Below are 16713 nucleotides of genomic sequence, written 5' to 3'. Positions count from 1 at the left end.
GCTGTGATTTTTTTTTTCCTGCAGACCGTCCTGGACCACCAGTAGGACCAGTTATTTTTGATGAGGTGACCAAAGAGCACATGGTTATCTCTTGGAAGCCACCATTAGATGATGGGGGCAGTGAAATTACCAATTATATTATTGAGAAGAATGAGGTGGGCAAAGATATTTGGATGCCTGTGACAGCTGCAAGTGCTAAACCAACATGCAAAGTTTCTAAACTGCTTGAAGGAAAAGATTATATTTTCCGGATACGCGCTGAAAATCTGTATGGAATAAGTGATCCTCTGGTGTCTGATTCAATGAAAGCCAAAGATCGTTTCAGTATGCACTACATTTCATTTTAGTGATTTGTTGTTTGATATTGTTAATAGGAAAAATTAAATTTCTAACACATTTTGCTAATGTTTATGATAGGGGTTCCTGATGCACCTGACATGCCAATTGTCACAGAAGTTACCAAAGACTCCGCATTAGTAACCTGGAACAAGCCAAATGATGGAGGAAAGCCCATAACAAACTACATCCTGGAAAAGAGGGAAACTATGTCTAAACGATGGGTGAGAGTTACCAAAGAGCCGATCCATCCATACACTAAATACAGGGTTCCTGATCTTCTAGAAGGGTGTCAATATGAATTCCGCGTTGCTGCAGAAAATGAAATTGGTATTGGAGACCCAAGCCCACCATCCAAACCAGTCTTTGCTAAAGATCCAATTGGTATAGTATTAAAGCATCCATTCAATTTTCATATTATCCAACTTTGTTTTCAGGTATATTCTAATTCTTTCCCCCCCCCCCCTTCTATTATATAGCTAAACCAAGTCCACCTGTTAATCCCGAGGCAATAGATACAACATGTAATTCAGTTGACCTAACTTGGCAGCCACCACGTCGCGATGGTGGAAGCAAGATTCTGGGTTATATCGTTGAGTTCCAGAAAGTTGGGGATGAAGAGTGGAGAAGAGCCAATCACACTCCTGAGTCATGTCCTGAAACTACATATAAAGTCACTGGTCTCCGGGATGGTCAATCCTACAAGTTCAGAGTACTAGCTGTCAATGAAGCTGGCGAATCAGATCCAGCTCATGTTCCTGAGCCTGTACTAGTAAAAGACAGACTCGGTGAGTAAAATGTCCTCAGCTTTCTTTGCAAGAAAGATAGGTGTGTCAATGTATATACTTATTTGTAAAATTCATTAACGAATCAAACCTGAAACTACTATTTTCTTTATTCAAGAATCCCCTGAGTTGATTCTTGATGCCAACATGGCGAGAGAACAACATATAAAGGTTGGTGATACTCTAAGACTTAGTGCCATCATCAAAGGAGTGCCATTCCCAAAAGTAACTTGGAAAAAAGAAGACAGAGAGGCTCCAACTAAGGCAAGAATTGATGTGACTCCAGTTGGTAGCAAGCTTGAAATTCGTAACGCTGCTCATGAAGATGGTGGAATTTATTCCTTAACAGTGGAGAATCCAGCTGGTTCAAAAACTGTCTCCGTAAAAGTACTTGTATTAGGTAAGAATTTTAATGCTTAGGTTGTTTTTGATGTAAAAATAAATTAAAAGTAAATTGTGAGCTCTTATCTGTATTAAGTTACATATCACTGCATTGCCTAACACTTTTCAGATAAGCCTGGGCCACCTCGAGATCTGGAAGTCAGTGAAATTAGGAAAGATTCTTGCTACCTTACTTGGAAGGAACCCCTGGATGATGGTGGTTCTGTTGTTACAAATTATGTGGTTGAGAGGAGAGATGTTGCCACCGCCCAGTGGTCACCTCTCTCAACTACGTCAAAGAAAAAGAGTCACTGGGCTAAACATCTTAATGAAGGCAATCAGTATCTCTTCCGAGTCGCTGCTGAGAACCAGTATGGACGTGGTCCTTTTGTTGAAACACCTAAACCCATCAAGGCTGTGGATCCTCTACGTAAGTTGCTTTCTCTAAATACAAGATATTATTTGAGTGTCTTTTAAGAATATTCTTTATTCATCATAACTTCTTCTTTTGAAAAGATCCCCCTGGGCCACCCAAGGATCTCCACCATGTAGATGTTGACAAGACTGAAGTCTCCCTTGTTTGGAATAAGCCAGATCGTGATGGTGGTTCTCCAATCACTGGATATTTGGTGGAATATCAAGAAGAAGGAACCAAAGACTGGATTAAGTTCAAGACTGTGACAGATTTAGCATGTGTTGTTACTGGACTACAACAAGGAAATACCTACAAATTCCGTGTAAAAGCTGAAAATATCGTGGGCCTTAGTCTCCCTGACACAACTATCCCAATTGAATGTCAAGAAAAATTAGGTAATTTTTGGATTGCCATTATTATTTTGTTTCTTTTTGAAATTATGCATATTTCTTTTTTAAAAAAAAATCTAATTTCTTTGTGTTTATAGTACCTCCATCTGTGGAGCTGGATGTGAAATTAATTGAAGGCCTTGTGGTAAAAGCTGGAACTACCGTCAGATTCCCAGCCATTATAAGAGGTGTACCTTTCCCTACTGCGAAGTGGACAAGTGATGGGAGTGAGATTAACACCGATGAACATTACACAGTGGAAACTGACAATTTCTCATCTGTACTTACCATTAAGAACTGCTTACGGAAAGACACTGGGGAATATCAAATCACAGTTTCCAATGCAGCTGGCACCAAAACAGTAGCTGTACATCTTACTGTCCTTGATGTTCCTGGTCCACCAACAGGTCCTATTGATATTCTGGATATTAGCCCTGAGCATATGACTATCGCCTGGAAGCCACCTAAGGATGATGGAGGAACCCCTGTGATAAATTATATCATTGAGAAAAAAGATACGAGGAAAAATACATGGGGTGTTGTCTCTTCAGGAAGCAGTAAGACAAAGCTGAAAGTCCCACATCTGCAAAAGGGCTCTGAATATGTTTTCCGAGTTAGTGCAGAGAATAAGATGGGTATTGGTCCTCCCCTTGAGTCCACACCTACTGTTGCTAAACATAAGTTTAATCCTCCATCTCCTCCAGGTAAACCGGTGGTTACTGACATTACTGAAAATGCTGCAACATTGTCCTGGACTCTGCCAAAATCTGATGGCGGCAGCCCAATAACTGGTTACTATGTAGAACGCCGAGAAATAAGTGGCAAATGGGTGAGGGTCAACAAAACACCTATAGCGGACTTGAGGTTTAGAGTGACAGGACTCTATGAGGGAAATACCTATGAATTTAGAGTTTTTGCTGAAAATCTTGCAGGACTAAGCAATCCATCCCCAAGTTCTGACCCAATAAAAGCTTGCCGACCCATCAAACCACCTGGACCACCTATTAATCCCAAACTGAAAGACAAGACCAAAGAAACAGCTGACTTGGTGTGGACAAAGCCTCTCAGTGATGGTGGTAGCCCCATTCTAGGCTATGTAGTGGAATGTCAGAAGGCTGGTACGACCCAGTGGAACAGGATTAATAAAGATGAACTCATTAGGCAATGTGCCTTTACAGTACCTGGACTAATTGAAGGAACAGAGTACAGATTCCGTATAAAGGCAGCTAATATTGTGGGAGAAGGAGAGCCAAGAGAACTACCAGAATCTGTGATTGCAAAAGACATCCTTCATCCTCCAGAAGTAGAACTGGATGTTACTTGCCGTGATGTTATTACCGTTAGAGTGGGCCAAACTATCCATATTCTTGCTCGAGTCAAAGGCAGACCTCAACCAGACATAACTTGGACCAAGGAAGGCAAAGTACTGGTCCGTGATAAGCGGGTTGACCTAATTCAAGATCTACCTCGTGTTGAGTTACAAATTAAAGAAGCTGTTAGAGCTGATCATGGCAAGTATATCATCTCCGCTAAGAACAGCAGTGGACATGCCCAAGGTTATGCTATTGTCAATGTCCTTGACAGACCTGGGCCTTGCCAGAATTTAAGGATTAGCAATGTAAACAAAGAGAACTGTACAATTTCTTGGGAAAACCCACTAGATAACGGTGGCTCAGAGATAACAAATTTCATAGTGGAATCTCGCAAACCAAACCAGAAAAGCTGGTCGATCGTTGCTTCGGATGTCACTAAGCGATTAATCAAGGCAAACCTTTTAGCCAACAATGAATACTACTTCCGAGTTTGTGCAGAGAATAAAGTAGGTGTTGGGCCAACCATTGAAACAAAAACACCAATTCTGGCTATTAACCCTATTGATAGACCAGGTGAGCCTGAAAATCTTCACATTGCAGATAAAGGAAAGACATTTGTCTATCTAAAGTGGCGGCGGCCTGATTATGATGGTGGCAGCCCGAATCTATCCTATCATGTTGAGAGGAGACTGAAGGGTTCTACTGACTGGGAAAGAGTGCATAAAGGAAGCATTAAAGAAACCCACTTCATGGTTGACAAATGTGTTGAAAACCAGATTTATGAGTTCAGAGTACAAACCAAGAATGAAGGTGGAGAAAGTGACTGGGTAAAGACAGAGGAAGTTGTTGTGAAGGAAGATTTACAGAAGCCAGTACTTGATCTGAAGTTAAGTGGTATATTAACTGTTAAAGCAGGGGATACTATTAGACTTGAGGCAGGTGTTAGAGGCAAACCATTTCCAGAAGTTGCATGGACCAAGGACAAAGATGCTACAGACTTAACAAGATCACCACGGGTCAAGATTGATACCAGTTATGATTCATCTAAATTTTCTCTTACTAAAGCAAAGCGAAGTGATGGTGGTAAATATGTGATTACAGCAACTAACACAGCTGGCAGTTTTGTGGCCTATGCCACTGTCAATGTCTTAGATAAGCCTGGTCCTGTGAGAAATCTGAAAATTTCTGATGTGTCCAGTGATAGGTGTACTATTCGCTGGGATCCACCAGAGGATGATGGTGGCTGTGAAATCCAAAATTATATTCTAGAAAAATGTGAGAGCAAGCGCATGGTTTGGTCTACCTATTCTTCTGCTGTCTTAACACCCAGTGCTACAGTAACACGTCTCATAGAAGGAAATGAGTATATTTTCAGAGTCCGTGCAGAAAATAAAATAGGCACCGGGCCTCCAACGGAAAGCAAACCAGTCATTGCAAAAACCAAATTTGATAGACCCGGTCGCCCTGATCCCCCAGATGTCACTAAAGTAAGCAAAGAAGAAATGACTGTGGTTTGGAGTCCACCTGAATATGATGGTGGAAAGTCCATCACAGGATACTTTTTGGAGAAAAAGGAAAAACATTCAATACGCTGGGTCCCTGTTAACAAGAGTGCAATCCCTGAGAGACGTTTGAAAGTACAGAATCTCTTTCCAGGACATGAATATCAGTTCCGTGTCAAGGCAGAAAATGAAATTGGAATTGGAGAACCATCTTTGCCATCAAAACCAGTGGTGGCAAAAGACCCCATAGGTATGATATTCTTTCTTTTTCTGATACTATACCAACTCTTAATCTCAAGTACAGAGTGGTTAGAAAAATAAATTAAATCTTTAACTTCAAAACTTTATTTTATACTACATTTTTCAAAGTAGATCTTTTACCAAATCACCTGAAGTGTATGAACAATGGTAGATCCTAATTTTATGGGGGAGGGGGGAATAAGAGCTCATTAATTGATATATTGAAAAGCCTATCTTTAAGAATAGACTATATAAAATTATGGATTAAAGTATCCTAGTAGTAGTTAACCATGCATAAATTTATTCTTACGTAATTTATTTTCAGAACCACCTGGTCCACCAACCAATCTCAAAGTTGTTGATACGACCAAAAATTCCATAACTCTCGGATGGGGAAAACCAGTGTATGATGGTGGCGCACCAATAATTGGCTATGTTGTGGAAATGAGACCAAAGAAAGAAGATGCATCACCCGATGAAGGATGGAAAAGATGCAATGCTGCAGCTCAACTCATCCGCATGGAATTCACTGCTACCAGCTTAGACGAAAACCAGGAATACGAGTTCAGGGTGTGTGCCCAAAACCAGGTTGGCATTGGGCGCCCTGCAGAACTAAAGGATGCCATTAAACCTAAAGAAATCTTAGGTGAGGTCCTCTATTATCACCTCATTCATCCTCACTTTTCACATGATTTCCCCACATTCTGTGAAGTCGGCTAATGGCTTTCATGTCATTTGCAGAACCTCCGGAGATTGATTTGGATGCCAGCATGAGGAAATTGGTCACTGTGAGAGCAGGATGCCCGATTCGCCTATTTGCCATAGTGAGAGGACGACCAGCCCCTAAAGTCACTTGGAGAAAAGTGGGTATTGATAACGTGGTCAGAAAAGGACAAGTTGACCTTGTCGATACAATGGCCTTCCTTGTCATCCCCAATTCTACTCGTGATGACTCAGGAAAATATTCCTTGACACTTGTGAATCCAGCAGGAGAAAAGGCCGTGTTCGTGAACGTCAGAGTATTAGGTGGGTTACTAACAAGTTTCTTCCTCCTCTTCAAAAATGCATGTCAGTGAAGAGGCTGAGGAGACATGTACATCTGATGTTGTGGTTCTTTACAGATACTCCTGGACCTGTGTCTGATCTGAAAGTCTCGGACGTCACTAAAACATCATGTCACATTTCCTGGGCCCCTCCTGAGAACGATGGTGGGAGCCAGGTGACACATTATATTGTGGAGAAACGTGATGCAGAGAGAAAGACGTGGTCAACAGTTACCCCTGAAGTTAAGAAACTGAGCTTCCAAGTCACCAATCTTGTCCCTGGAAATGAATATTTCTTCAGAGTAACTGCTGTCAATGAGTATGGCCCCGGTGTTCCTACAGATGCCCCCAAACCAGTGCTTGCATCAGATCCCCTAAGTAAGCAATATTCTTTCTTCCTCTCTTTAACTCCAGTCCCCTACATTAGCAAGGTCAAGATACTGAAACGTTTTGATCTACTACTGAAAGAGTTTTAATTCGTAGAAACCTAAACAGTACAAATAAATGTCCAACTCACTCCTTAACTCACCTTGTACTATTTATTTTCAACATACCCTACAGTTTCCATGTACTTTGAAGCAAATGTCATACTTTACACTTAAGTATATAAACAAATGGATTTGATGAGGTTACCTGGACAGTTTCTAAATCACGTTTTTCTTCTAGGTGAGCCGGATCCACCAAGGAAACTAGAAGTTACTGAAATGACCAAGAACAGCGCTACATTAGCCTGGTTACCTCCCCTGCGGGACGGAGGAGCTAAAATCAATGGCTATATCATAAGTTACAGAGAGGAAGAGCAGCCTGCAGATCGCTGGACAGAATACTCAGTGGTTAAAGATCTCAGCCTTGTCGTCACTGGCCTCAAGGAAGGAAAGAAGTACAAATTTAGAGTAGTGGCCAGAAATTCTGTTGGAGTCAGTTTGCCAAGAGAAGCCGAAGGAGTGTATGAAGCCAAAGAACAGCTGTGTAAGTAGTCATCGTCTCAACTTTATCCTGTGATAAAAGTTATTAGAATTTTCTTTTCACATGTAGACATCTCTCCCTGAGGAATATAGCTCCAGAAATACTTTACAGATAGTAGAAAACAGTGGTTTTGAAGCATTTGAGCCCATACACATTGTAAACAAACTATAACACATGACACAGTACATATAAATGTATAAATGTATATATTGTATAACATGGTATACACACACACATAAAAGAAGTTTCTTGAAGCAACACCTATATTTCTTCTGCATGCTGGGCTCATATTTTCTGTTCAATTATGTCATTCTTTTAAGAAAAACATTAGCTGTCATGCCAACATTAAGTTGAACCCACTCATGAGTTGAAACCCACAATTTGAAACACACTAGTATAATTCCCCACCAGAGGAAACTAACCTCTCCACAAAATTAATATATTTTTATTTTCCTTTTAGTGCCACCAAAGATCCTTATGCCAGAGCAAATTATTATTAAAGCAGGGAAGAAAGTTCGAATTGAAGCCCATGTGTACGGGAAGCCTCATCCAACCTGTAAATGGAAAAAAGGAGAAGATGAAGTCGTCACATCCAGCCACCTGGCCGTGCATAAAACAGATACTTCTTCGATTCTGATCATAAAAGATGTTACTAGGAAAGACAGTGGTTATTACAGCCTCACTGCAGAGAACAGCTCTGGGATAGACACTCAGAAAATCAAAGTTATCGTCATGGGTAAGTTAAGCGTTAGCCAAACGGGCATCTAACTATGAAGATCAAAAATATTTTCCCTATCAAATTCCTGTTCTTATGTTTCTTTCCTCTTGGTTCACGCAGATGCTCCTGGGCCCCCTCAGCCTCCGTTTGACATTTCTGACATAGACGCCGATGCTTGCTCCCTGTCGTGGCACATCCCGCTGGAGGATGGAGGCAGTAGCATCACCAATTACATAGTGGAGAAGTGTGATGTAAGCCGAGGTGATTGGGTAACAGCGCTAGCTTCAGTGACGAAAACTTCCTGCAGAATTGGAAAACTGATCCCAGGCCAGGAGTATGTCTTCCGGGTCCGTGCTGAAAATCGATTTGGCATTTCAGAGCCTCTCACGTCTCCAAAGATGTTGGCTAAGTTCCCATTTGGTATGTTTCTTTCAGGAAGAAAAAAATTATCTTTTCTTTCTAGTCTGCTACTTAAGGGAGAAATTGACACGTCCCTTGTTTTCATCTCCAGGTGTTCCTACTGAACCGAAGAATGCACGAATCACGAAAGTCAACAAAGACTGCATATTTGTGGCCTGGGACAGGCCAGACAGTGATGGAGGGAGCCCCATCACCGGTTACCTGATTGAACGCAAAGAAAGAAACAGTTTGCTGTGGGTGAAAGCTAATGATACTCCTGTCCGGTCAACTGAATACCCCTGTGTTGGCCTTATAGAAGGTCTGGAATATTCATTCAGAATCTATGCCCTGAACAAAGCTGGATCCAGCCCACCCAGCAAACCAACAGAATATGTAACTGCAAGAATGCCAGTTGGTAAGTGTTTTGGGTGTTTTTGTTTGTTTGTTTTTTAAGTATTACAGGGACACATCTAAATCTTGGAATCTCTGAAGACTACTATTTTCATTCAGGAATGGGTTTTGGGGGGGGATAATATGAAATATGGCACTTTAAAACTCAGGCCATTAAGAAAAATGCTGAGAGTACCTCTTTTGGTTTTAGATCCTCCAGGAAAGCCTGAAGTTATCGATGTTTCCAAGAGTACTGTGTCCCTCATCTGGGCTCGTCCAAAACATGATGGAGGCAGCAAAATTATTGGCTATTTCGTAGAAGCTTGCAAACTTCCTGGTGATAAGTGGGTACGGTGCAATACTACACCACACCAGATTCCCCAAGAAGAGTACACAGCTACGGGCTTAGAAGAGAATGCTCAGTATCAATTCAGAGCAATCGCCAAGACAGCAGTCAACATCAGCCAGCCTTCTGAACCTTCTGATCCAGTGACCATCCTCGCAGAAAATGGTAAGATTGTGTTGAGTATCAGAGGCGAAGGAAGACAGCACTCATAATATATATTTCTCTTAATAAAAAAGAAAATCTACATCTGTGGAGAAAAGAATAAAAGTGATAGGTACTTTGTATACAGACATGAAAATTATATTATGGAGAATCTTAATCACTTGTTAAACTAAAAATAACAATTAACCTAAAGGACCATATTCTTTCAACCATACACCTTCACAGAAATATGACCCCCCTAAAATAAAGAAAATTTTAGGATGTTGGCATTGTAAGTGACCTTTATTTTTTTCTTTATATTTTCAGCATAATCGAATTTCTACCTTAAACCTGCACTTCTTAATATGTTACTTCTAAAAATTCTATCTTGAAAGACACAGAGTATATGAATTTCCCGCTTTTGTTATGACATATAATATAGCTTTGCACGTATTAAATCCTCTTCTTCTTTTCTTTTTTTTTTCCAGTTCCTCCCAGGATAGAACTGGGTTTGTCTATGAAATCTTTGCTTACTGTCAAAGCTGGAACTAATGTCTGCCTGGATGCTACTGTTTTTGGGAAACCAACACCAACAGTCTCTTGGAAGAAGGATGACACACTGCTAAAACCAGCAGAAGGCATCAAAATGGCCAGGAAGCGGAACCTGTGCACCTTGGAGCTGTTCAGCGTGAACCGGAAGGACTCAGGAGACTACACCATTACTGCAGAAAATCCAAGTGGTTCCAAATCAGCCACCATTAAGCTTAAAGTGTTAGGTAACTAAAGTGCTTAACTAGAATCTCGTTTTGTTTTGGCTAATGTGATGCACCAGAATTTACAAAATAATAATGAGGGAAGGTGCATATCCTGATGTATATTTTGTAGTCATAGAATTATTCTCATCACAGAACAGCAGCATTTTAGGGCTGAAAAGAGCATTAGAGACTACATATTTCAGTTACCTAATTTCACATGTGAGGAAATTTTGGTTTTGAAAAATTAAGTGACTTCCAAAGTCATATGGGAGGTTAATGACAATATAAAGACTGCAGCCCAGATTTCCAGACCTTCATTCGACTCATTCCCCCTTTCACGTGTGATCGTGAAAGACTTCACTTTTCTCCCTTGTTCTTTCAGATAAACCAGGTCCTCCAGCATCTGTTAAAATCAACAAAATGTATTCGGACCGTGCAATGCTTTCTTGGGAACCTCCTCTTGAAGATGGAGGCTCAGAAATCACCAACTATATTGTTGACAAACGTGAAACAAGCAGACCCAACTGGGCCCAGGTCTCTGCCACTGTGCCCATCACCAGCTGCAGCGTGGAGAAACTGATAGAGGGCCATGAGTACCAGTTCCGAATTTGTGCTGAAAACAAATATGGAGTGGGCGATCCAATCCTAACTGAACCAGCCATTGCTAAAAACCCTTATGGTAGGGACATTTTCCTGTGGCTTCTCATTTTACTTTTGAAGTATTACCTTTTAGATGGGATATTAACATTTCCATCACTCCCTGCAGATCCACCAGGACGCTGTGATCCTCCTGTCATTAGCAACATAACCAAAGATCACATGACAGTAAGCTGGAAAGCACCAGCAGATGATGGTGGCTCACCCATCACTGGCTATTTGGTTGAAAAGCGGGAAACCCAGGCAGTTAACTGGACTAAGGTCAACAGGAAACCTGTTATAGAAAGAACTCTCAAAGCAACAGGTCTCCAAGAAGGCACCGAATACGAGTTTCGAGTCACAGCCATAAACAAGGCTGGCCCAGGCAAGCCCAGTGATGCATCCAAAGCTGTTTACGCTCAGGACCCTCTGTGTAAGTTTTCATGAAAGAGTCTCTTATCCTGTGTTGCAATCAACGTTAAACAACCAGGAGTGAGGTTTTAATGAAAAAAAATTTTTTTTTATTATTTATCCTCAGATCCTCCTGGCCCACCAGCTTTTCCTAAAGTGTATGATACAACCCGTAGCTCTGTGAGTCTTTCTTGGGGCAAGCCAGCCTATGACGGTGGAAGCCCTATCATTGGTTACCTTGTTGAAGTAAAACGAGCTGACTCTGATAACTGGGTGAGGTGCAATTTACCAGATAAGCTGCAGAAAACCCGCTTTGAGGTAACCGGCCTGATGGAAAACATAGAGTATCAGTTCCGCGTGTATGCCGTTAATAAGGTTGGATACAGTGACCCCAGTGATGTGCCAGACAACCACTGTCCAAAGGACATCCTAAGTAAGTACTACTAGAAAGAATACATCGAGCTTTGTCTTCAGTCATACTGTAAGGGGGTTGGGGAGTGGTGTAGAACTCCCTTTTGTACATTTATTTGTTTATAGGCTTTGGTGTTCGTAATTCTAGGAATACATTTCTGGAGAGCTGGGTTGGTAATTTGTGGTATTGTATAGCAGGCCAAAGGGAATGCAAAGTGATTTGAAAAGCTTTTCATACTTACATGGGAATGACATGTCTTCAAAAGAGCCTGGAATATAGGAATTTTATTCTGAGAATAAGGAGATTTTTTTTTTTTTAACTAAGCAGTGAGCTATTATTCTTACAGGTTTTTATTTTTTTCTTCTAACCCACCCTTTTCCATAAATATTCATTAGAAGGTTATCTTATCTTTACTTTTCTATTCACTCTGGTCCATAACCAACTCTTCATTTATTTTGAATTACTTCTCTCTCATCCCCTATGTACTTTTATTCCCACAATGAAATAAAGGGAGTCAGAGTCTATAACGGAGTGCTTTCACTGAATATAGAAAAGAAAAATAAGAGCAGAAGAGAGCCAAGAACCAATCACTTACTTTTAATATGCAGAGTGTGAGAGTAAGGAAGGTGCATGAGAAGATCCTCCAAGGAAAACTGGGTTTAGCCTACAGGATATTGGAAAATAGTAAGATCAACAATTGCTTTGGGTATTGAAATTGTTGACAAAAGTTTTGAGGATTATATTAAGAATTTTTTTTTTTTTAAGAACAAGAAATCAGTTCTAGAAAAGAAACATATTTTAGGAGTGGTTAAGTCCAATCTTTGGAAATATTGTTTGACCCATTAAATTATTTAACTTTCTCCACTCCAAAATTAAACAGTTCCACCAGAGGGAGAACTGGATGCTGATTTGAGGAAGACAATTATATTACGTGCTGGAGTTACATTGAGACTATATGTACCAGTAAAAGGACGCCCACCTCCAAAGATAACTTGGTCTAAACCAGGTGCCAATCTAAAAGAAAGAATTGGACTGGACATAAAGTCAACTGACTTTGACACTTTCTTGCGCTGTGAAAATGTGAACAAATATGATGCAGGAAAATATATCTTGACTCTGGAGAACAGCTGTGGTAAAAAGGAATATACCATTGTGGTGAAAGTGCTGGGTAAGTTGATTTGAAACAAAATCATAAGTGTTAAAAATGCAATTCTATACCTCTTTTACATATTTATTTCTTCCTTTACCATTTACCAGATACTCCCGGGCCACCTATCAATGTGACCGTTAAGGAAATATCCAAAGATTCTGCTTATATTACTTGGGATCCTCCCATTATTGATGGTGGAAGCCCCATCATAAACTATGTGGTAGAAAAACGTGATGCAGAGAGGAAATCCTGGTCTACAGTGGCAACTGAGTGCCCCAAAACAAGCTTCAGGGTATCTAAATTGGAGGAGGGAAAGTCTTACTTCTTCAGGGTGTTTGCTGAAAACGAGTACGGCATTGGTGATCCTGGTGAAACACGTGATGCCGTCAAAGCTTCCGGTGAGCAAAAGAGATGCTGCCCTGTAATTCTGAGTGGCATCTTACCTTGGTTACCTGGGGCTTAGACTTACCTTTTCTCCTTTGCCTTAGAAACCCCTGGACCAGTTGTGGATCTGAAAGTGAGATCTGTAAATAAGTCATCTTGTACCATTGGCTGGAAAAAGCCTCGCAGCGATGGTGGAAGTAGAATTACCGGATATGTAGTTGATTTCCTAACTGAAGAAAATAAGTGGCAACGAGTTATGAAAGCATTAAACTTACAGTACTTTGCCAAAGACTTGATTGAAGGGAAGGAATATACCTTCAGGGTGAGTGCTGAGAATGAAAAGGGAGAAGGAACGCCAAGCGAAATCATTGTCGTGGCAAAGGATGACGTTGGTAAGCCTTTTGCCCCGCACCTTCATTTTCTCTTTATTGTCAGCAGAAATACACTCTTGAGCCTTACTCACTGACTTCTATATAAGTTCTTTACAAACTGTAGCAATATAAAAGGTTAATTACTGCTCTTAAAAATAAAAATGTATCTCTGCTCTTTCCCAGTGGCTCCCGACCTTGACTTAAAGGATCTACCTGATTTGTGCTACTTGGCCAAGGAAAACAGCAACTTCCGCCTTAAGATCCCCATAAAAGGCAAGCCGGTCCCATCAGTGTCCTGGAAGAAAGGGGAAGATCCTCTAGCAACTGACACAAGAGTCAGCGTGGAGTCATCTGCAGTGAACACAACCCTTGTAGTACGTGATTGCCAAAAATCTGATGCTGGAAAATACACGATCACACTGAAGAATGCCGCTGGCACAAAGGAAGGAACTATCTCTATCAAAGTTGTGGGCAAACCTGGCATCCCCACTGGGCCAATCAAATTTGATGAGGTCACAGCAGAAGCCATAACCTTAAAGTGGGGCCCTCCAAAAGATGACGGAGGTTCTGAAATCACCAACTATATCCTGGAGAAGAGAGATTCTGTAAACAACAAGTGGGTGACATGTGCCTCGGCTGTCCAGAAAACCACCTTTAGAGTAACCAGGCTTCATGAGGGCATGGAGTACACCTTCAGGGTCAGTGCCGAAAACAAATACGGTGTGGGAGAGGGCCTGAAGTCAGACCCAATTGTTGCTAAACATCCTTTCGGTGAGTGTCTCAATATCAGAAAATATAAAGCAAAATGTGGTTTTGAGGAAGTTTCTTATTATTGATCTTCCATTACCATATATTTTCCAGATGTGCCTGATGCTCCCCCACCTCCCAATATTGTGGATGTCAGACACGATTCGGTATCTCTAACGTGGACAGACCCCAGGAAAACTGGTGGCTCTCCAATTACAGGTATTTATTTCACTCTTATCCTACAGCTTTCACATTAATGTTCCCTGCAAACCTTCCTCCCTGAAAACACGTTGAATGTGTGCTCCTTTTTTACATGGCACTGTCTGCCCATGCGTATTTCCCTTTCAGTACATCAGAATAAACGAATTCATTCAGCTAATGCTTAATTTTTTGAAACCCTCCTAATATAATAATTTATAAAGAAAAGCTTTCTTAGTGATAATATCAATTTTTGTAAATTAAAAATTTTCAACTAAAGGTATAATAAATAAATATATATACATATTCTCAAAGAAAAAAAATGACATTATGCCTAGGAAATAAAAGTATAGATGTTATGAGACATCTGTAATACTTTAAACAATAAAGAAATTAAATTTTAAAAATAGTAAAAAAAAAAAAAAGTAGATGTTAGCAAGAAAGATTATCTCACATATCCATATATAAGTTATTTGAGCAAAAACAGGCTACATTTGGAAGTTCTATCTGAATTGACACTTCATTGGGTCTCTTGTAGGGTATCATATCGAGTTCAAGGAAAGAAACAGCCTTTTGTGGAAGAGAGCTAGCAAGACTCCTATTAGGATGAAAGAGTTCAGAGTGACAGGATTAACTGAAGGTCTGGAATATGAATTCCGAGTGATGGCAATCAACTTAGCAGGAGTAGGCAAGCCAAGCCTGCCATCAGAGCCAGTCGTAGCTCTTGATCCCATTGGTAAGTCATTATATGAAGGAAAACCCAGGTGCATTTTCTGCATGAAAAAAAAAAAAGCCGTGGTATTTGACTCTCTTCCCCTCCCCATGTTTTAGATCCTCCTGGCAAGCCTGAGGTTATCAGTGTAACAAGGAACTCGGTGACTCTCATTTGGACTGAGCCCAAATATGATGGTGGTCATAAGTTGACTGGATACATAGTGGAGAAGCGGGACCTACCCTCCAAATCTTGGATGAAAGCTAACCATGTTAATGTCCCTGATTGTGCCTTTACTGTGACTGACCTTGTGGAAGGTGGAAAATATGAATTTAGGATTAGAGCAAAGAATACAGCAGGTGCTATCAGTGCTCCATCAGAAAGTACAGGAACCATTATTTGCAAGGACGAATATGGTAGGTCTAATTTACTTTTTGTGCACATAAAACATCAACTTAAGCCTCCTTACTCTTCTGATTAAAATTTAATTTTTTTTTCCTTTGCAGAGGCACCAACCATTGTCCTTGATCCTACAATAAAAGATGGGCTAACAGTGAAAGCCGGAGAGACCATTGTTTTGAGTGCCATTAGCATTCTTGGCAAACCTCTTCCAAAGTCAAGCTGGTCCAAGGCAGGAAAAGATATTAGACTGTCAGATGTCGTTAAGATCACTTCCACCCCAACATCTTCCATGCTTGCAGTCAAGTATGCCACTAGGAAAGATGCTGGTGAATACACCATCACCGCTACCAATCCTTTTGGCACGAAGGAGGAACACGTGAAGGTAACCGTTCTCGATGTACCTGGTCCCCCAGGTCCCATTGAAATCAGTAATGTTTCTTCTGAAAAAGCAACGCTGACATGGACACCTCCCTTGGAAGATGGCGGCTCACCAATTAAGTCCTATGTGCTTGAAAAGAGGGAAACCAGCCGACTCTTGTGGACAGTGGTTGCTGAAGATCTTCAGTCTTGCAGGCATGTGGCAACCAAACTTATCCAAGGAAATGAGTACCTCTTCCGGGTCTCGGCTGTAAACCAGTATGGCAAAGGAGAACCTGTAGAGTCTGAACCTGTCAAAATGGTGGACAGATTTGGTATGTACAGCATGTGAGGGAATTGATCTGTTAATACTGATGGCAGAGTTTAGGAAACAGGGTTTCTCATACATTTGCTTCCTTTTCAGGTCCCCCTGGCCCTCCTGAAAAACCAGAGGTATCGAATGTCACTAAAAACACCGCCACTGTCACTTGGAAAAGACCAGCTGATGACGGTGGTAGTGAGATCACAGGATATCATGTGGAAAGGAGAGAAAAGAAAGGCTTGCGATGGGTGAGAGCAACCAAGACACCAGTGTCCGACCTCAGATGCAAAGTCACAGGACTTCAAGAAGGCAACAGCTACGAATTCCGCGTCAGTGCAGAAAACAGAGCAGGAATTGGTCCACCTAGTGAGGCTTCGAATATGGTTTTAATGAAAGATGCAGCATGTTAGTATTCACCTTTTTCAACACAGCTCCTTTGAGGGTGCAAATATTTTATATAATTTAGCTAAGTCAAACTCTTAATATATATTT

General features: G+C 40.9%; 1 protein-coding gene across 2 annotated transcripts in view; it reads left to right on the top strand.

Annotated features, from left to right (window-relative positions):
* TTN (titin) overlaps positions 1-16713 on the top strand; it is a 277411-nt gene that overhangs the window by 209789 nt on the left and 50909 nt on the right. For both annotated transcript variants that reach the window (XM_084892040.1, XM_084892042.1), the window contains 28 exons: positions 25-324; positions 418-720; positions 816-1124; positions 1240-1521; positions 1633-1932; positions 2019-2312; positions 2405-5371; positions 5687-6007; positions 6103-6387; positions 6483-6782; positions 7071-7373; positions 7831-8106; positions 8209-8508; positions 8600-8902; positions 9089-9388; positions 9853-10140; positions 10502-10798; positions 10886-11188; positions 11294-11599; positions 12459-12746; positions 12836-13126; positions 13217-13504; positions 13667-14254; positions 14345-14449; positions 14967-15164; positions 15260-15556; positions 15647-16234; positions 16324-16626. In XM_084892040.1, the coding sequence (XP_084748166.1) occupies positions 25-324; positions 418-720; positions 816-1124; positions 1240-1521; positions 1633-1932; positions 2019-2312; positions 2405-5371; positions 5687-6007; positions 6103-6387; positions 6483-6782; positions 7071-7373; positions 7831-8106; positions 8209-8508; positions 8600-8902; positions 9089-9388; positions 9853-10140; positions 10502-10798; positions 10886-11188; positions 11294-11599; positions 12459-12746; positions 12836-13126; positions 13217-13504; positions 13667-14254; positions 14345-14449; positions 14967-15164; positions 15260-15556; positions 15647-16234; positions 16324-16626 (11283 nt within the window). The remainder of the gene's footprint in view (positions 1-24; positions 325-417; positions 721-815; positions 1125-1239; positions 1522-1632; positions 1933-2018; positions 2313-2404; positions 5372-5686; positions 6008-6102; positions 6388-6482; positions 6783-7070; positions 7374-7830; positions 8107-8208; positions 8509-8599; positions 8903-9088; positions 9389-9852; positions 10141-10501; positions 10799-10885; positions 11189-11293; positions 11600-12458; positions 12747-12835; positions 13127-13216; positions 13505-13666; positions 14255-14344; positions 14450-14966; positions 15165-15259; positions 15557-15646; positions 16235-16323; positions 16627-16713) is intronic.

This window comes from Pipistrellus hanaki, assembly GCF_964339955.1.
Source record: "Pipistrellus hanaki genome assembly, chromosome: 8".
NCBI lineage: Eukaryota > Metazoa > Chordata > Mammalia > Chiroptera > Vespertilionidae > Pipistrellus > Pipistrellus hanaki.
Note: the sequence above shows the minus strand (reverse complement) of the source record. Positions and strands in the feature narration are given on the sequence as shown.